The sequence below is a fragment of the Thrips palmi genome, unplaced genomic scaffold (assembly GCF_012932325.1).
Source record: "Thrips palmi isolate BJ-2018 unplaced genomic scaffold, TpBJ-2018v1 HiC_scaffold_10, whole genome shotgun sequence".
NCBI lineage: Eukaryota > Metazoa > Arthropoda > Insecta > Thysanoptera > Thripidae > Thrips > Thrips palmi.
The window spans coordinates 13647255-13667623 of record NW_023144621.1 but is presented as its reverse complement, the minus strand read 5'-3'; the positions used below and the strand labels follow the sequence as shown (position 1 = coordinate 13667623).

General features: G+C 55.6%; 1 protein-coding gene across 6 annotated transcripts; it reads right to left on the bottom strand.

Moving 5' to 3' along the window:
- Positions 1–4: 4 nt before the first annotated feature.
- On the bottom strand, positions 5–18855 carry LOC117654075 (protein borderless). Of its 6 annotated transcripts, none has more exons than XM_034400230.1 (13): positions 18544–18855; positions 15762–15888; positions 15497–15633; positions 10750–10987; positions 10058–10336; positions 9329–9738; positions 8623–8718; positions 8353–8519; positions 2227–2295; positions 1803–1975; positions 1463–1510; positions 1187–1381; positions 5–966 (listed from the first exon to the last, which is right to left on the bottom strand). In XM_034400230.1, the coding sequence occupies exons 2-13, from the start codon at positions 15811–15813 to the stop codon at positions 692–694; spliced, it is 2139 nt and encodes a 712-aa protein (XP_034256121.1). In that variant the 5' UTR covers positions 15814–15888; positions 18544–18855; the 3' UTR covers positions 5–691. The 6 variants fall into 6 exon arrangements, with proteins under 6 accessions (XP_034256121.1, XP_034256122.1, XP_034256124.1 ...); XM_034400231.1 differs by having other exon boundaries at positions 18584–18855; XM_034400233.1 differs by having other exon boundaries at positions 18628–18855.
- Between the last annotated feature and the right edge of the window lie 1514 nt (positions 18856–20369).

The following is a 20369-nucleotide window of genomic DNA, read 5'->3' as shown; positions in this document are numbered from 1 at the left end:
TAAACAAATTTTAGTATTATTTTATTGAAACAAAACGCTCTTCTTGTACTCACAGGGAGCAAATTTACACTGTCCATAAATGCACAAAAATAGATCTCTTTGGTGACATTGCCAAAGATTTCCTCATCTACTGCCCTATGAAGTACACATTCCTCGCAGACACTCATGCACTCGCATATGTACACACACATTCACACGAAGTTGAACTAACAAACTAAAGTGCCGCTATTCATGACTACTCAGTTGGGCCAGACCATGACGCTAGGAAGAAAAAAAAAACACATTTGAGCACAACCATTTTTTTTTTCAGTTATTACACCCTATATTATTTGCTTTGTAGTTCTGATTTCAAGTGCTGAAAATTTTGTCGAGTAGATGAGTCTCTTAGTTTGCAATAAATACGTCTAATCTGCACAGTCTACATTTCACAGTCTCTCCGCGAACTGAAATTCACGATTAATTAGAAGAGGGGGGAAGGGACATACAAAAAAACACACAGGAACGTATAAACTATACCTACACGCAAAGTTAAACAGAACCAAATACAACTACACACGAAGCCGTATACTCTGATTTAGTTTAGGCAGTGAAGAGGTTCGAGGGGAGGGGGGGGCCGAATGGCGGGCGCTAGGAAGGAGACAGGGAGGAGGGGGAAGGGACGGGGAAGAGGAAAAGGGTGGGACTGGGCGGCCTAGTTCTTGCCCTTGCCGTTGCTGCTGGGCGCGCTGTCGTCGGCGTCCTCGTCCTGCTCCCGCAGCCGCCGGATCTGCTTCTCGCGGAGGTACCAGGCGGCCGCCACGGCCACGGCCACGAGCCCCAGCCCCACGGCCATGCCGACGGACAGCGCGCGCTGCGAGCGGTAGGGCGGCACGTACAGCGACACGGGGTGCGACGTGGCCTCCACGTCGTTGGCGTTGATGGACAGCACGAAGATGGTGTACAGCCGGTCCTCCTCCAGGTAGCGGACTGCGGGCACGGCACAGGCACAGTGTAAAAAATATAACAGACGCGTTTTGAGCTCCAGAGTCGCTGAACGGTACTCGAACCGAGCGTGTGCCTCGTTCGGAGAGCAATCCATTGGTGGGGTCACACGTTCGGTTCGAGTCCCATTTAGCGACTCTGGACCTCAAAACGCGTCTGGGATTTTGGACCGCCTCCACCGGTCTTCACTGCGTGGTGTGCTCACTGGTGTAGGAGAGGTCCTCGGTGGCGTCGGAGCCCGACGGCAGGTAGCCCGAGTCCGGCGCGCCGCGCGCCCACCGCACCACGTAGTGCTTGAGGTCCTCGGCGCCGAAGGCGGGCGGGTCCCAGTGCACCAGGTAGCCCTCGCTGCTGACGCGCACGCTTACGTTGCGGGGAGGGCCGATCTGCTGGAACGACCCTGAAGAAACAACAAACATAAAATCGTAATTTTGTTGTTATCTTTTCTCGATTCAGGCCCACGGCCGCCCCCAAGGCTTACCTATGGAGGTCCTGAACTCGTGCGGGACCTCTTCAACCGTGCTGGTGCCTGGAAGCAGGGCAGCGACGCGTTAGACTGGCGCCTTGCCACCACACTGCACAGTGGGCCAGAGGACCGACGCGTTTCGAGCTCCAGAGTCGCTAAATGGGACTCGAACCGAACGTGTGACCCCCCCTCGGACCCCCCAATGGATTGCTCTCCGAACGAGGAGTCCATTGGTGGGGTTACACGTTTTGTTCGAGTCCTGCTGAGCGACGTCTGGAGCTCAAAACGCGTCTGGAGTTTTGGCCGCTGCCACCGGTCTTCTGGCCCACTGTGCGCTTCCCTTCTTGTTGCCTACCGGCCGTCTTGACGCGGATGGCCTTGCTGAACATGCCGTCGCCGTGCTCGTCCTGGCTCAGCACCATGAACTCGTACTCGCGGCCCGACTTGAGCCCCGACACCATGGCCTCGGTGGAGCCGGTGTCGCCGACGCGCAGCGTCCGCCACTCGGGAGTGTCGGACTGCCGGTACCTGCCAACACCAGCACCTACTTTACATTCCTTAAAAAGAATCTTGAAGAAGGGAATGAAGTGCGCGTCTTGACGTGGTCGCATGGGCCAGTCGGTCGAATCGACCTCTCGAGTTGACCTGCAAGCGGAACAAGCGCAGCGAGAGACGGGTCAGTGACTCGATTTCAGTACAGTCGCGTGCGCTGTGATTGGCCGGCGCGGTGTCGCCGTGGCGGGCGGTGCGTTCTGATTGGCTGTTGAGGCTGCACTCACGGCGCGCTCAGGTCCAGCTCACTGGCGTCGGGTAGCACGTGCCACTGCGGTGAGTCCGAAATGCGAAACCTACAACACAAGTCGTCGGCAATGTAGCCATGCACCATGCATGCACCGCGCATGCACAGGCCGAGCCCGGGCCGAGCCGGGGTGGAGCCAGCATGCGGGCCCTGTCGGTATGCACCGCGGGGGCAACCACTCGAGAAATCCGGTGTCACCTGGGTCCTGCGCGACCCTCGGGAGAGTCCGCTGTGGAGCGCCTGTGAAGGTACGCGTAGGCCAACCCGCTGCACACGGCTGCGTGGCGGGTTGCCTACGCTGCGACCCGCAGGCGCTCTTTGGACTTGGGAGGCTGCACCCCGGCGCACAGTGCGCCGGGAGACCGGTGGAGGCGGCCAAAACCCTGGATGCGTTTTGAGCTCCAGAGTCGCTAAATGGGTCTCGAACCCAACGTCCCTGATGGGAATTTATGGACGACTTTGGATGTCGTATTCTTGACGTCCAGGGACATCCAGGATGTTCCAATGACATCCACGGATATCCGGAATGTTTCATTCTGGAAGTCCCTGGATGTCAGCTCCTCACATCCAAACAGGTCCAACCACATCCACCGACATCCAAGCGACATCCAAACGTCATCCATTCACATCCAACGACGTTCCCTGACAGCCCAGCCACATCCATTCAGATCCACCGACATCCATATCCAGTAACGACCTCCACTGTCATCCGTTTGCATCCACCTGCATCCATTCTCATCCATCGGCATCCATCGACATCCATTCACATCCTCTCTCATCCAATCACATCCAAATGACACCCATTCTCATCCATCGACATCCGTTCACATCCAAATGACATCCATTCTCTTCCAACATCATCCATTTACCTCCATATGACATCCATTCTCATCCATCGTCATCCATTCACATCCAAACGACATCTGTGCTCTTCCACCTACATCCATTAACATCCAAAAGACATCCATTCTCATCCAAAGACATCCAATGGACATCCATTCTCACCAACCGTCATCCATTATCATCCATATGACATCCATTCTCATCCACCAACATCCACTCACATCCAAATGACATCCATTCTCATACACCGTCATCCATCATTAACGTCCATATGACGCCTAATCTCATCCATCGTCATCCATTAACTTCCATATGACATCCATTCTCGTCCATCGACATCCATTCACATCCAAATGGTCCTGTGGAGGAGCTCCCAAAGGAAGTTTCTAAACCTAAACGACCGTTGGGCGCAAAGGCCGAAAGGACCAAGTATGGTGAATGATCGCAAAAATGTCCTACAGCCTACTTAAAACATCAACCAACACTGTAACCGAGAACGAACAACGGAACGTTGAGCACAGCGCCATCTGGCGGCGGCTCCATGAACCTCATCCTCACACTACGAATGTTCGGGCGCTCACATCACCGACATACATTCTCAACGACCGTCATCCATTTACATCCATCGTCACCCACATGCATCCAAATGCCATCTCTTTGCATCCCAGCAACAACCAGGCACATCCCAGCGACATCCATTCAGATCCAAGTGACTTCTATTCGAATCCAAGTTACTTCCATTCACATTCATCGCCATCCACTCACATCCAAACGACATCCCTACTATTAGAGTCACATCCAAATGACATCCATTTTCATCCATTCACATCCAAATGACATCCATTTTCATCCATTCACATCCTAATGACATCCATTCTCATCCATTCACATCCAAATGACATCCATTCACATCCATTCTCATCCATTCACATCCAAATGACATCCATTCACATCCATTCTCATCCATTCACATCCAAATGACATCCATTCACATCCATTCTCATCCATTCACATCCAAATGACATCCATTCACATCCATTCTCATCCATTCACATCCAAATGACATCCATTCACATCCATTCTCATCCATTCACATCCAAATGACATCCATTCACATCCAAATGGCATCCAAGTGACGGATGTTATTTGGATGAGAATGGGTGTCATTTGGATAAAAAGGGATGACGGTGGATAAAATTGGATGTCATTTGGGTATGAATGGATGTCAATGGATGTCATTTGGACGTGAATGGATGAAAATGGATGTCATTTGGATGTGAATGGATGTGAATGGATGAAAATGGATGTCATTTGGATGTGAATGGATGACAATGGATGTGAATGGATGTCATTTGGATGTGAATGGATGTCAATGGATGTCATTTGGATGTGAATGGATGACAATGGATGTCATTTGGATGTGAATGGATGTGAATGGATGTCATTCGGATCGAATAGAGGTCATTTGGATGTGAATGGAGGTCATTTGGATGTGATTGGACGAAAATGGATGTGATTTGGATGTGAATGGATGTAAATGGAGAAAAATGGATGTCATTTGGACGTGAATGTTTGTCGTTTGGATGTGAATGGATGATGGTGGATGGGAATGGATGTCAGGTTTTTGGTCGTGGCTGAATGTCGGTGGATGCAAAAGGATGTCGTTTGGAAGTAAAGCCCAGATGTCGTTGGAGACGAGCGGATGTCCCACGGAAGTCAGTGGATATCCTTGGACGTTTGTGGATGTGGCTGGGAAGGCAGTGGATGTCGTTGGATGAGGTTGGATGAGATTGGATGTGGCTGCGTAGTAGGTGGATGTCGTTCGACGTAAGTGGAAGTTTCTGGAAGTTGGTGGAAGTCATTGGACGTGCGTGAATGTGGATGAGTAGACAGTGGATGTCGTTGGATGAGAATGGATGTGGCGGGGAAGGTGTGGATGTGGATGGACGTGAGTGGATGTCACTCGGAAGTCAGTGGATGTCTTTGGACGTGTGTGGATGTGGTAAGGAAGCTAGTGGATGTCCATGGACGAGAATGGATGTGGCCGGGAGGTGGGCGGATGTCGTTGGACGTGAGTGGATGTCGCCCGGAAGTCAGTGGAGATGTATGGACGATTATGGATGTGACTGGATGTCAGTGGATGAAAATGGAGGGAAATGGATGAATTTGGATGTCTATGGAAGAAAATGGACGACTTTGGATGTGAAATCCGATCTCCAACCACATCCAAGTTCTACCAGGGGTGTGACCCCTCCACGCCCCTCCACCAATGGATTCCTCGTTCGGGGAGCAATCCATTGCCCTGGTAGAACTTGGATGTGGTTGGAGATCGGATTTCACATCCAAAGTCGTCCATTTTCTTCCATAGACATCCAAATTCATCCATTTCCCTCCATTTTCATCCACTGACATCCAGTCACATCCATAATCGTCCATACATCTCCACTGACTTCCGGGCGACATCCACTCACGTCCAACGACATCCGCCCACCTCCCGGCCACATCCATTCTCGTCCATGGACATCCACTAGCTTCCTTACCACATCCACACACGTCCAAAGACATCCACTGACTTCCGAGTGACATCCACTCACGTCCATCCACATCCACACCTTCCCCGCCACATCCATTCTCATCCAACGACATCCACTGTCTACTCATCCACATTCACGCACGTCCAATGACTTCCACCAACTTCCAGAAACTTCCACTTACGTCGAACGACATCCACCTACTACGCAGCCACATCCAATCTCATCCAACCTCATCCAACGACATCCACTGCCTTCCCAGCCACATCCACAAACGTCCAAGGATATCCACTGACTTCCGTGGGACATCCGCTCGTCTCCAACGACATCTGGGCTTTACTTCCAAACGACATCCTTTTGCATCCACCGACATTCAGCCACGACCAAAAACCTGACATCCATTCCCATCCACCATCATCCATTCACATCCAAACGACAAACATTCACGTCCAAATGACATCCATTTTTCTCCATTTACATCCATTCACATCCAAATCACATCCATTTTCGTCCAATCACATCCAAATGACCTCCATTCACATCCAAATGACCTCTATTCGATCCGAATGACATCCATTCACATCCATTCACATCCAAATGACATCCATTGTCATCCATTCACATCCAAATGACATCCATTGACATCCATTCACATCCAAATGACATCCATTCACATCCATTGTCATCCATTCACATCCAAATGACATCCATTTTCATCCATTCACATCCATTCACATCCAAATGACATCCATTTTCATCCATTCACGTCCAAATGACATCCATTGACATCCATTCATACCCAAATGACATCCAATTTTATCCACCGTCATCCCTTTTTATCCAAATGACACCCATTCTCATCCAAATAACATCCGTCACTTGGATGCCATTTGGATGTGAATGGATGTCATTTGGATGTGAATGGATGAGAATGGATGTGAATGGATGTCATTTGGATGTGAATGGATGAGAATGGATGTGAATGGATGTCATTTGGATGTGAATGGATGAGAATGGATGTGAATGGATGTCATTTGGATGTGAATGGATGAGAATGGATGTGAATGGATGTCATTTGGATGTGAATGGATGAGAATGGATGTGAATGGATGTCATTTGGATGTGAATGGATGAGAATGGATGTCATTAGGATGTGAATGGATGAAAATGGATGTCATTTGGATGTGAATGGATGAAAATGGATGTCATTTGGATGTGACTCTAATAGTAGGGATGTCGTTTGGATGTGAGTGGATGGCGATGAATGTGAATGGAAGTAACTTGGATTCGAATAGAAGTCACTTGGATCTGAATGGATGTCGCTGGGATGTGCCTGGTTGTTGCTGGGATGCAAAGAGATGGCATTTGGATGCATGTGGGTGACGATGGATGTAAATGGATGACGGTCGTTGAGAATGTATGTCGGTGATGTGAGCGCCCGAACATTCGTAGTGTGAGGATGAGGTTCATGGAGCCGCCGCCAGATGGCGCTGTGCTCAACGTTCCGTTGTTCGTTCTCGGTTACAGTGTTGGTTGATGTTTTAAGTAGGCTGTAGGACATTTTTGCGATCATTCACCATACTTGGTCCTTTCGGCCTTTGCGCCCAACGGTCGTTTAGGTTTAGAAACTTCCTTTGGGAGCTCCTCCACAGGACCATTTGGATGTGAATGGATGTCGATGGACGAGAATGGATGTCATATGGAAGTTAATGGATGACGATGGATGAGATTAGGCGTCATATGGACGTTAATGATGGATGACGGTGTATGAGAATGGATGTCATTTGGATGTGAGTGGATGTTGGTGGATGAGAATGGATGTCATATGGATGATAATGGATGACGGTTGGTGAGAATGGATGTCCATTGGATGTCTTTGGATGAGAATGGATGTCTTTTGGATGTTAATGGATGTAGGTGGAAGAGCACAGATGTCGTTTGGATGTGAATGGATGACGATGGATGAGAATGGATGTCATATGGAGGTAAATGGATGATGTTGGAAGAGAATGGATGTCATTTGGATGTGAACGGATGTCGATGGATGAGAATGGGTGTCATTTGGATGTGATTGGATGAGAGAGGATGTGAATGGATGTCGATGGATGCCGATGGATGAGAATGGATGCAGGTGGATGCAAACGGATGACAGTGGAGGTCGTTACTGGATATGGATGTCGGTGGATCTGAATGGATGTGGCTGGGCTGTCAGGGAACGTCGTTGGATGTGAATGGATGACGTTTGGATGTCGCTTGGATGTCGGTGGATGTGGTTGGACCTGTTTGGATGTGAGGAGCTGACATCCAGGGACTTCCAGAATGAAACATTCCGGATATCCGTGGATGTCATTGGAACATCCTGGATGTCCCTGGACGTCAAGAATACGACATCCAAAGTCGTCCATAAATTCCCATCAGGGTGGTGGGGTCACACGCTCGGTTCGAGTCCCGTTCAGCGACTCTGCAGCTCGAAACGCGTCTAGACTTTTGGCCGCCTCCACGGTCTTCTGGCCCACTGTGCATTTGGAAGAGACACTTGTGGAGCGCCTGCGAAGGTGCGCGTAGGCCATCCCGCTACACACGGCTGCGTGACGGGGTGCCTACCCCGCACCTCGCAGGCGCTCCGGCTGATTCCAGACAGTCAGTCGCTCTGTCTCTCTCGCACTGCACAGCGCATGCCGTGCGGGCCGTGCGGGCCGTGCGGGTGCGAGAGAGACAGCAAGCCGGCTCACCACACGGAGTGCTGCGTCTCGGGCCGCTCCAGGCCGGGCAGCCAGGTGAGCGTCACCGACGTGGTGGACGACACGGCGCGCAGGTTGAAGGGCGGCCTCGGCGCCGTGTTCTCCAGCACCAGCTCCGTCTCCACGGAGATGGTGGCCGCGCCGTTACTCGCCACGCACTGGGGAAATGTTTTTGAAACGTTATTTTGAAATGCCCAAAACAGTAGTGTAGTTGTCGCAGTGTCGCAGTCGTCGTCCTATTTGTTGTTGTTGTTGGCGCACCTGGTACATGCCGCGGTCGTCCTCCACGATGTCCACCAGCGTCAGGTTGCCGCCCTCCATCGTGATCCGCGACCTCGGCAGCGGTGTCCCGTCTTTCTGCAAACAAAAACAAAGCATTTTTTTTTAGAAAATCTGTACACTGGACGCACAGTGGGCTAGAAGATCGGAGGGGGTGGTCAAATTCCCGGACGAGTATTGAGATCGAAGTTCGCTAAATGGGACTCGAACCAAACGTGTGATCCCACTGATGAGCCCACCGAACGAGGAATCCATTGGTGGGGTCACACGTTCGGTTCGAGTTCCACTTAGCGACTCTGGAGCTCATAACGCGTCCGGGATTTTGACCGCCTCCACCGGTCTGCTGGCCCAATGAGCACCGTCTCGCCGCTCTAGGCCATCAAGCCGATGCAGACATATGGGTCCCCTCCCCCACATCGTCGCCGTCTCCACGGCCAGCAGCTGTGGCTTGTGCTGCGGACTGATTCCGAGAGTCGTTCTCGTCGCTCTGTTTCTCTCGCATCTGTACGGAACGCCCCATGAGTGCGAGGGAGACGGGGCGACGAAAAAGACTCTCCCAATCAGTGTTCCATGCGCTTACTCTGGTAGGAACCACGGTGGCAGCAGTGGGACAACAAGGCAAAACAAAGCAAATCCTAAAAAAAAAAACAAAAAAAAAAAACAGTGGCGCCCCTGGCGGGATTTGAACCTTGAACCAGACGATGAGCGGGCGCTCCGTGTCGCCGCCGTTGACGGCGTCGCAGGGCATGGCCACGCTGTCGCCGGTGCGGCGCAGGTACATGTTGTGCGGCTTGATGGTGAAGACGGGCGGGCGCTGCACGCGCACGTCGATGACGGGCGACGGGCCCTCGGTGCCCAGGTCGTTGAACGGCGTGCACGTGTAGCGGCCGCGGTGCGTCTCGTCCACCTTGCTGAAGAACAGCGAGCCGTTGCGGCGGTAGAAGACGCCCTGCACGTTGTAGGGGTCGAACAGGAAGCCGTCCTTCTCCCAGCGCAGGCTGGTGAGCGGCGGGTTGGCGCGGAAGTGGCAGTCCAGCGTGGCGGACCGCCCGAACGGCAGCTGCATCTCGCGCGGCGAGTACATCACCTTGGCCTTGTCTGCGGCGAGCAAGCGAGAGCGCGCACGATTAGCCACCTAATGCCCATTGCCCAATGCACATTGCTGCCTACTGGTCATTTGCTTATTTGATATTGCCTATTGCCTTACAATTCATTGATTATTTGGCATTGCCTGTATGACATTGCCAACTGGTCATTGATTATTTGGCATTGCCTGTATGACATTGCCTACTGGTCACTGATTATTTGGCATTGCCTGTATGACATTGCCTACTGCCCATTGCTTATTTGCTATAATTGCTTTTTTGCCATTCCCTACTTCCTATTCACCATTGCTTACTGCCTATGTTTTGCTTACACTGCACGTCCAGGTGCGCCGATGCCTGCTGGCGCATGGAGCCGTCCGAGACCTCGCACATGTACTCGCCGGGGTCCCCCATGGCGGTGGGCGCGATGGTGAGCGAGCCGTCGTCCGAGACGAAGGAGCGCTGCCGCAGCTCCACGATGTCGGAGATGGGCGTGCCGTCCTTGTACCACGTCACGCGGTTGTTGCGGTCCTTGGTGATGCACGAGAAGTGCGCCGTCTGGCCCTCCAGCGTGGTGACGTTGATGGGCGGCGTGGCGAGCAGGGTGCCGCCTGCAGGCCGTTTTCGCCGTTACAGTGGGCCAGAAGACCGGTGGAGGCGGCCGAAACTCTAGACGCGTTTTGACCTCCCGAGTCGCTGAACAGGGCTCGAACCGAACGTGTGACCCCTCCAATGGATTGCTCTCCGAACGAGGAATCCATTGGTGGGGTCACACCGGGTCACACGCTCGGTTCGAGTCCTGTTTAGCGACTCTGGAGCTCAAAACGCGTCTAGAGTTTTGATCGCCTCCACCGGTCTTCTGGCCCACTGTTCATCAGCAGGACAAGGTAAGTGATCCACCGTTTGTTAACATGTGAACCATTTTCACAATCCAACAGTCATGTGTCAGTTTCAACATTTTTACAATTTTTCAAAATATTAACATATTTCCAATTTCCCTTGCCGTTATCGAAATGAAACTGACCGTCCACGTCGAGGAAGAACCAGGTGCCGTTGAGGCGCGTGCTGGGCGTCCGGTTGGGGAAGTGCACGCGGCACTCGTACCAGCCCTTGTCCGACTCGCGGATGCTGGTGAGGTTGATGGCGCCGACGCCGGAGCCCGCCACGCCGGGCAGCACGCCGTCGTGCGCCGGCGAGACGCGGCCCTTGTAGGGGTCCTCGGCGGACAGCTGGCCGTCCGCCCACGAGAACACCGTGCTGCCCTGCGAACATTTTCAAAGCCATTATTATTCTTTTGAAATGACAATACTCTATTTGCGAACGGCGAGGCTGTGCTCGGACTCTCGAACGCGGCAAAGTCGTGCAATTTGTATTAGCGACCACTTATGCCCGGTCGGCCACGGCTTGGCTGCTTGAGATGCGACATGTGTGGAAACACCCTGAGACCCCCCGCCGCTCAGACCGGAAGTCGTGGGCCGCGAAGGGCAGCGCGATGAGGGCCTGCCGCTCGGCTAGCTCGGCCTCGCCTAGGACTGGCCTAGGACCAGGAGCAGCACGCGAGCCCCGGCCGGCCCGCGGCCAGCAGACTCATTCCGACAGTCGTTTTCGTCGCTCGGTTTCGCTCGCACCTAAACGGAACGCCCCATGAGTGCGAGAGAGACAGAGCGATGAAGACGATTCACAGAATCAGTCTGCAGCCCTGCGAAAAGGATTGAAGGAACAGACCGTCTGGACCGGTAATCGAAACCCTGCCAGTGACAACATAGTTTGTGCTGGGGCGGCGGGGTCGCGAGCCTCGCCGGGCAGCGGCAAGGCTCATGAAGTGGTTCCCTCGCGCGGGGCTAGGCGGGCGCGGCCGCATGGGTGGTGGCTGCGTGCGGGGCGTGGCGTGGCGTGCGTGGCGTGGCGCGCGCGGCGGCGTGGCGTGCGGCGTGGCGCGGCGTGGGGGTGGCGTGGCGTGGCGCGGCGTGGCGGGCGGCGTGGCGTGGCGTGGCGTGGCGTGGCGCGGCGTGGCGGGCGTGGCGTGGCGTGGCCGGCTGGCGTGGCGTGCGGGCGTGGCGTGGCGTGGCGTGGCGTGGCGGGCGTGGCGTGGCGTGGCGTGGCGTGGCGTGGCGTGGCGTGGCGTGGCGTGGCGTGGCGCGGCGTGGCGTGGGGGGCGGCCGGCTGGCGTCGTGGCGTGGCGTGGCGTGGGGGGCTGCGCGCGTGGCGTGGCGCGGCCGGCTGGCCGTCGTTGTCATCATCAAACTAACTACGTTCGTGGCTGCGGCCGCTGCACGCCGCTGCAGCACTGCACTGGCGTGACGTGCCGACGGCCCTCCATGGAGGCTCCAGGCCGCCGCTCTCGCACTCACGGGGCGTGGGGCGTTGTGCAGGGTAGGGCGAGAGAGACAGCGACAAGAAGATTCTTTGAACCGTCGCCGCGAGAGGCTCCCTTCAGTGCCGAGGGTGGCGTGGCGATGCACAGTGGGTCAGGAGACCGGCGCCGGCGGCTAACACCAGACGCGTTTTGAGCTCCAGAGCAGAGTCGCTAAACAGGACTCGAACCGAACGTGTGACCCAATGATGCCATCTCGTGACCCGTGACCCCACCAATGGATTCCTCTCCGAACTAGCAATCCATTGGTGGGGGTCGCACGATCGGTTCGATTCCCATTTAGCGACTCTGGAGCTCAAAACGCGTCCGGGGTTTTGACCGCCTCCACCGGCAAGGCAAATCCACTGTGCAACGGTCCGTCGCTCCCACCCGCGAGGCGCCTTGCTCGTCCTGTTTCGTCCTCACCGCCGCCACCAACACGCAGCAGCCAGCAGGGCCTGCAGGGCGTGAGGACGAAAAAAGACGGGCTGCCCGCATACGGGTCAAAAAACAATAATCCACCAGAATAACATGATGGTCGTTTTGAAAAATGATGAGAAGGCGTGTCTGTGCCCTCGGCTCGTGCCCTCGTGTCTCGCCTCGCCTCACAGCCGCGCCACGCCGCCGCGCCACGCCCGCGGACGACAAGTCAACGTTGCACGGCTTGCATTAAGTCGCCTGTCACTGACGGCGTCACTGACAGTGTCGCTGACAGTGCAGGATGTGGGCAGGAGCGGATCAAAACTCCCATTTAGCCGCCGGGGAGAGGGGGGGACGGGGGGCGGCACGCGCCACTCGGGGAAGACTCGAAACCGGGCGCACTCCGTCCCGCCAATCACTTGCTTCATCCAGTGCGTCTGCGTGTGTGTGAGTGTGTGTGTGGGTGTGGGTGGGTGGTGCAGAGTGTGAGTAGGTCCCAGCAGCTTCCACGTGAAAATGTTTTTTGGCGGCAGCCGGATGGTCGGCGCGGGGCCGGCCGGGGCGTGGCCGGCGTCGCGGCGCGTCACGGAGTCACGGACCACTGGGTGCAGCCAGCCGGCCTCTTCCGAAGAGTCACTGACGTTGCTCTGTCTCTCTCTCGCGCGCACCCCGGCCACCTTCGGGTTGAGCCGCGAGTGCGAGAGAGACAGAGCGACGAGGTGATTCTGCAGTGCAGGGGATGGGCGGGGCCGTCAGCGACCGCAGCACACCGATGCAATGAGTCCGGCCTGGCAGACGAGCCGTGGAGTGCATGGCGGCGCTAATTACCGGGCGAGGTATCGAAAACGTGCCGCCAAAACCTGTGGCGGGGAAAAAGGGCGCGGAAACGTGCCGCCAAAACCTGTGGCGCGGAAATAAGGCGCGAAAACGTGCCGCCAAAACCTGTGGCGGGGAAAAAGGGCGCGAAAACGTGCCGCCAAAACCTGTGGCGCGGAAATAAGGCGCGAAAACGTGCCGCCAAAACCTGTGGCGGGGAAATAGGGCGCGAAAACGTGCCGCCAAAACCTGTGGCCGGAAAAAGGGCGCGAAAACGTGCCGCCAAAACCTGTGGCGGGGAAAAAGGACGCGAAAACGTGCCGCCAAAACCTGTGGCGGGGAAATAGGGCGCGAAAACGTGCCGCCAAAACCCATGGCGCGGAAAGATGGCGGGCAAACCTATGGCGAGAAAACTTTTGGCGCGAAAACGCATTGGCGGAAAGACTTGCAGCTGCAGAAAGGATGGCCCTTGTGCCACGCGGCCCTTCTTACCTTTCGCTCCACGCCGCGTTGGCGCTCTTGCCATCCCCCCTCCCCCTCCCCCTGCAGGCCAATTTATTTATTCAGGCAGCAGCGGGCCGAGTTGGAGCGAGTTGGAGGCGGGCAGCCGCAGGCAGCATCCCGTGTGGCCCGAGACCTGGTAAAGATGGTGTTATTTTGGCGTTCTTCGGACTCCAAATGTACTTCAAATTAACACCAAAAGGACACCATAAAAGCACGCTAAAATAACTCCATAATTACATCGAATGCATTTGGTGTCAACGCGGCGTTATTATGGAGTTTTTTTTAGTGTAAAAAGGCTCGTTTTTTCACCAAAAGAACGCCATAATAATACCAAAGCAGAGGACAGCCATAGAGAAAAATGACAAAAGAGAGACGGCAGGTGTTGATCCCCAGATCTGCGACTCGGAAGTTTCGTGCGGAACCGCTTGGCCAGAGCGAGTCCGGGAGGACGAGCCGCACGGCAGCTATATGTCGTGCGTTGTGCCGCGCTCGCACTTAGCCCGAATCCCCGCGGCTGGAGCTCAATCTTGTTTCTATAAACATGAACTCGTACAGTGTAGCAGACCATTACAGGTCCTGTCATGTTTATAGAACATAGAACTGGAGCCCAATCTTGTTTCTATAAACATGACGGAACCTGTAATGGTCTGCTACACTGTACGAGTTCATGTTTATAGAAACAAGATTGGGCTCCAGCCGCGGGGATTCGGGCTAAGTCCGAGCGCGGCACAACGCACGACATATAGCTGCCGTGCGGCTCATCTTCTCGGAGTCGCTCTGGCCAAGCGGTTCCGCACGAAACTGCCGTGTCGCAGATCTGGGGAGCAACACCTGCCGTCTCTCTTTTGTCATTTTTCTCTATGGCTGTCCTCTGCTTTGGTATTATTATGGCGTTCTTTTGGTGAAAAAACGAGCCTTTTTACACTAAAAAAACTCCATAATAACGCCGCGTTGACACCAAATGCATTTGATGTAATTATGGAGTTATTTTAGCGTGCTTCTATGGTGTCCTTTTGGTGTTAATTTAAAGTACATTTGGAGTCCGAAGAACGCCGAAATAACACCATCTTTACCAGGTCTCGGGCCACACGGGATGGCGCGGGCGGACTGGGCAGGCGCTACCAGGCGCTACCAGGCGGCACGGCTGTGTCTCTCTCGCACCCCTGGTGCACGCCGCACGGGTGCGAGAGCGACAGAGACAGTCCCGCTGGTCGTGGCGTGTCGGACGCGTTTAGCTGCGACAATCGCACTGCACTGCATACGCGTTCAATCGTCCCGAACGGCCCAGTGTTGCATCGTTGTAGCGGAATGCGTTGTGCATTGTGCCGCACAGTGGCACACATCGGGGGCAGTTGGGGCAAATCGGGCACGCAGAGTGACGCAGAAAAGCAAGAAAAAAAAACGAAAAAAAAATCATTTTGAAAACACAATGAGACGAAAGTGGAGCCCTTCGTGACATTTCGATCACGGCGAGGGTTTGGTGATTGGTCACAGAGAGCTAGTGGGCGCGGGGTCAGAGACCTGCTACTCATCACAGTGGGCCAGAAGACCGGTGGAGGCGGCCAAAACTCAAGACGCGTTTTGAGCTCCAGAGTCGCTAAACAGGACTCCAACCGAACGTTTGACCCCACCGGCCTTCTAGCCCACTGTGCCCCGCGCTGTGACTGACTGCACTCACCCCCTTGTTCCAGTGCATGATGTAGGGGATGGGGAGGTCGTTGGGGAACTCGAGCCGGCAGTTGAACACCACCGAGTCGCCCACGGTCGCCTTCAGCTTGACGGGGCCCTCCTCCTCGCCGTTCAGGAAGCCGGTGGCTGCAAACAAAAACAACAATTTTAATGTTTAAATAAGTTGATTAAATGGAGAATGGACAAAATAAAATATATTGGGAAAAGGTGTAGGAAAATTTGCATTGCCCGATCGGCAAGGTAACTTATCTTACCGGAAGCGGCGGCGAAGAGGACGCAGGCGGCGTAGGCGTGGAGCGCGTTCATGGCGGAAGTGGCTGACCGGAAGTAATGTGGACGCGTCGCTTCTCAACGGCACCGCCTTCGCATCTCACCTCCTCCCTGTGGGCGCCAAAAAAAAATTCCCGCCCGGCTATGAGAAACTTCACTCGACGTAGCTGTTCTTTTTTTACATGTCGACGTAACGCACAACGGTATACACCGTGAAAATAAAAATTCGTTCTCTAGTACGGAAAAGTACAGAAAATTGAGTTCGGAAAATGCACGGAACTTCCGTTTAGGTTCTCCATAGTCGTTTTCACCGCGCTGTCTCTGTCGCTCTCGTGGGGCGCCCCGTTCGGGTCCGAGAGAGACAGAGCGACGAAAACATTTCTCGGAATCAGTCTGCTGGCCTCGGCGGCATCAAGGTGGCTGAAAGCTCGAGGGCCGGCGAGCGCTCCGAAGTGTCGTGCCGTGTCAAGAAGGAGATGGCGGGAAATTTAAAATTGTCCGGCCTTTCTGGTCGGCGCGCGCACCAGCCCCCAAGGCCAGCGCTATACTAGGCCTGCCCGGCCCTGCCCGGCCCTGCCCGCCTGCCCTGACGACACTCTTCCTGGGAGGGGGCGGCGCGGCGCGGCGCGAACGGATAGACGGATAGGCGAGCACAACCAGCGGTTTCGACTCATCGACTGGCAGAGATGGATCGAGATCGACTCAGAGGAGCGACCAGAGAGTAAAGGCGGTGCGCTGATTGGCTGACCAGTGCGAGCGTCACCCTTCCCTGTCTCTCTCGCACCCCTGCGTAGCGCTCCTCCAGTGCGAGAGAGACGGAGCGACAGTGTCCGGGATCAATCTGCTCGCGACAATGGCAATTATCAATCCACGCGGAACCCGTCAGCACTATGCGCGGCCAGCACTGCAAGGCGCGGCTAGCGCGGCCTGTCTGGGGGAGTTGGCGGTAGGAAGAGATCCATCATCATGTGCGTCCAGGGCATAGCCCACCAGGGCGGCCCCGATGGGACAGTCCGATCAATAAGTAGGCGACACAACGCGGCGGGCGGCCAGCAATAGCCATCAGGCTGAGGTAGGCCACCCTGCTGGCCGCTGGACAGTGGTCCGGAAGACCGGTGGAGGCGGCCAAACCCCAGACGCGTTTTGAGCTCCAGAGTCGCTGAATGGGACTCGAACCGAACGTGTGACCCCACCAATGGATTGCTCCCCGAACGAGGAATCCATTAGTGGGGTCACACGTTCGGTTCGAGTCCTGTTTAGCGACTCTGGAGCTCAAAACGCGTCTGGAGTTGTGGCCGCCTGCCAACAACTGTGCGCTGGGCTGCCACCCTTCCAGGGCTACCAGCTGTCCTTACTCCACGAGTTGTTACGTCACGCTGCGCCTTGAGGCGCGGACGCGCGCGGACGGGTGTCAGGACGGTGCCACACTGGTAGGCGCACCACACCACACCCCTTGGCAACACCGCGCAGTGCGACACGGTCGGTCAGTCAGTCATTCACAGCCCGCGTCTTCGTTGGCAGCAACTGAAATGCAGCACGGGTGCAGGCGCGGTGTGCGGTGCCCACACTGTCACCCGAGCCGGGCCATCCTTACGCAAGCAGCGCAAGCGGGCTGCTGAAGCGCGCAGGAGGTAATGAAGACCGAGCCCGTGCCTCCGAGTCTATCAAGTGACCACCAGCAGCTAGCGCACTCACAAAAAAATTCTGAGAAAAATGGACAACCCTTGCACAGTGGGCTAGTAGATCAGTGGAGGCGGCACGGCACAAATCCCGGACGCGTTTTGAGCTCCAGAGTCGCTAAATGGGACTTGAACCGAACGTGTGACCCCACCAATGGATTGCTCTCCGAACGAGGAATCCATTGGTGGGGGTCACACGTTCGGTTCGAGTCCTGTTTAGCGACTTCGGAAATCAAAACGCGTGTGGAGTTTTGGCCGCCGGCGCCGGTCTTCTGGCCCACTGCGCCTGGACAACCGACTGGAGCTGTAATAAATCCAACTGACCTAAGACGCGGGAAACGTTTTCAATATCCCACCATCCTCGTTGAAAGTGCCCGTTAATCATGTTCTCCGCAAAGCAGACAAGACGAGAGCTCTCAGCGTCCGAGCGGCGCGGGGGCCACGGGCCGGAGGGGCGGGGGTTGCGGGGGCCGCGGGCAACAGTGTTCTCTACGACGCGTAATAGAGAAATTGGTCGATTTGGTTCACGGCTCTTTATGCACAGACTTGCTGATTATGCTTCCGTTTCGTGCGTTCGTTGACCTCGGGAAAATGGCGAGGGAACGCGGCAGTTTTCATGCAGTTTCCCGGCTTTTTTTCCCGCGATTTAACTCAGGAGCAAATTGATTCTGTGTTTTGTCCGCAAAACTCCTGACCAGGACTCGAGACAGCGCTCTAGCCCTAGCAGAGTTCGAACAGTGAACGAGTCCAAAATAAGTATATGACATCACATTACAGCCAGTTTAGGCAAATGCTTCACCACTGACTTAACCACTTAGGCACTTCACAGTGGGCCAGAGGACCGGTGGAGGCGGTCAGAGTTCCGGACGGGTTTTGAGCTCCAGAGTCGCTAAATGGGACTCGAACAGACCGTGTGACCTCACCAATGGATTGCTCTGGGAGCAAGAAATCTCTTGGTGGGTCACACGTTCAGAGTTCTGTTTAGCGACTCTGGAGCTCAAAACGCGTCTAGAGTTTTGGTGGCCTGCGCCGGTCTTCTGGCAAATCCACTGTGCACTCCCTGCGGGTCGAATCCAGGACATCTTACTCGAAGCCGCCCGGTGCACAGTCTCGCTGATGGCACTCACACGCACTCGCGTTGGCAATCACTCCGACCGCCGTCGCCACTCACACAGACGCGCGAGGCACTCACACACTGCGCTCCTCGGACTGGTAACCCCCTGACCCGCTGGTGCCCGCTGGTGCCCGCTGGCTGGCTGCCTGACCGGCGCGACGTGCCCCACGCGTCCTGACTGTGTCACTGGACTGGACCAAGTGCCGCCACACCGCGCCACACGCCACATTCACTGGGCAGGCTGGGGGTCCTGGACGTCCTGGACGTCCTGCAGCCTCATGCCGAGAGTCGCTCCGTCTCTCTCGCACTGGTGGGGCGTCCCGTTGGGTGCGAGAGAGACGGAATGATGCTGCAGGACCGCTCGCAGGGCCGCCAACGCCGCGGGCCGACAACCAGGGCAGCCGTGCCAACCTAACAACGCCAGCTAAGGCTGGCGCAGGCCGGCCGCGGACCAAGATGCGCCTTTTCCAGCCGCCGAACGCACAGCGGCCACACGTCAGGTTGGTAGCACTGTCGCCTGGATGGAGTGTTGGCTAGGTTGGCAGCGGGGCCTGCTGCACCGCCACCCACGCCCTGCCCTACGGCCAAGCCTACGGACAAGCCCACGGCCCCGCCAGCCCTGCCCTGCCTGCACCGCGGGGACCCTCAGCCGGGACGAGGCCTACGCCAGCTCTGCCAGCTTGCCAGCTCTGCGGGCCTAGACCGCAGGGCCGTAGGGCACCATTGGCTGTCATTGCCTCGGCCCCCGACCTGCTTCATTCCGTTTGAGTTCCGCGAGCCGACCTACGACTGGGCGCGGAGGGGAGGGGACGCACAGTGGGCCAGAAGACCGGTGAGGCGGCCAAACCCCAGACGCGTTTTGAGCTCCAGAGTCGCTGAACAAGACGCGGACCGAACGTGTGACCCCACCAATGGACTCCTCGTCCTGAGAGCAATCCATTGATGGGGTCACACGTTCGGTTCCCATTTAGTGACTCTGAGCTCAAAACGCGTCTGGGGTTTGACCGCCTCGCCGGTCTTGGCCCACTGTGGAACGGGAGGGGAAAGGGACTTCCCTCCCAAGCGGCCAAGAGGCGGTGGAATCCGCAACACAGCGCCTGCCGCGTGAGATTCAGAAGAGTCTATTCATCTCTCTCTCTCTGAAAACACACACACACACACACACACACACACACACACACACACACACACACACACACACACACTCCGATGATCCATCACGGGACCCGGGCCTCCCTAGCCGAGGCTGTGCCGAACGCAGCCTTGGTCCTCCCCTCTCCCCTCTCCCTCTCCCCTTTCTCTGTCCGACGACCCACGCCGAGACAAAATGGTAAATCTGCAGCGATTAACCCGTTAGCGTGTCGCCCTGAATAGCTTTTGCAGATTGGCCGAGCCGGGCGCGTGCTGCCCTGAGCTATGCTCAGTTAAGGTTCCGCAAAGTCAGCGCAGCAGCGCAGCAAAGTCAGAGCAGGAGTCAGCGTGTGTCAATCAGCAGTACAAGTTCGTGGCAACATCTTCTTAGCGAGTTGGTAGCTGAGAGGGCTAAGGAGCCGGCTGTCAAGTGAAAAGCTCGGGTTCGAGTCCCACAGTCTCCAATCTTTTCCTCAGTTTGGTTCCCAAACTCTCAGTTTACTTCTCGAAGAATCAGATAACCGAATTTGGGCAAGGAGAGACTGTAAGATTTGGTGGCTCAGGGCGCAGAGGTAGCGGCCGCCCCGAGAGAAGAAACTGGTTCAAATCCCAGAGAAGAGGCAATGTTTTCCTCAGTTGAACCTTGAACCTTGAATCCCGTACCACCG

What these genes read in the sequence shown, in the direction of transcription:
- LOC117654075 (XM_034400230.1), bottom strand. Translation starts at nt 15,813, where the DNA reads ATGAACGCGCTCCACGCCTACGCCGCCTGCGTCCTCTTCGCCGCCGCT. An exon ending in TCATGCACTGGAACAAGGGG is followed by an intron (nt 10,988 to 15,496) that starts GTGAGTGCAGTC and finishes AAATGTTCGCAG; the next exon opens with GGCAGCACGGTGTTCTCGTG. An exon ending in GAGACGCAGCACTCCGTGTG is followed by an intron (nt 2,296 to 8,352) that starts GTGAGCCGGCTT and finishes CTTGTGTTGTAG; the next exon opens with GTTTCGCATTTCGGACTCAC.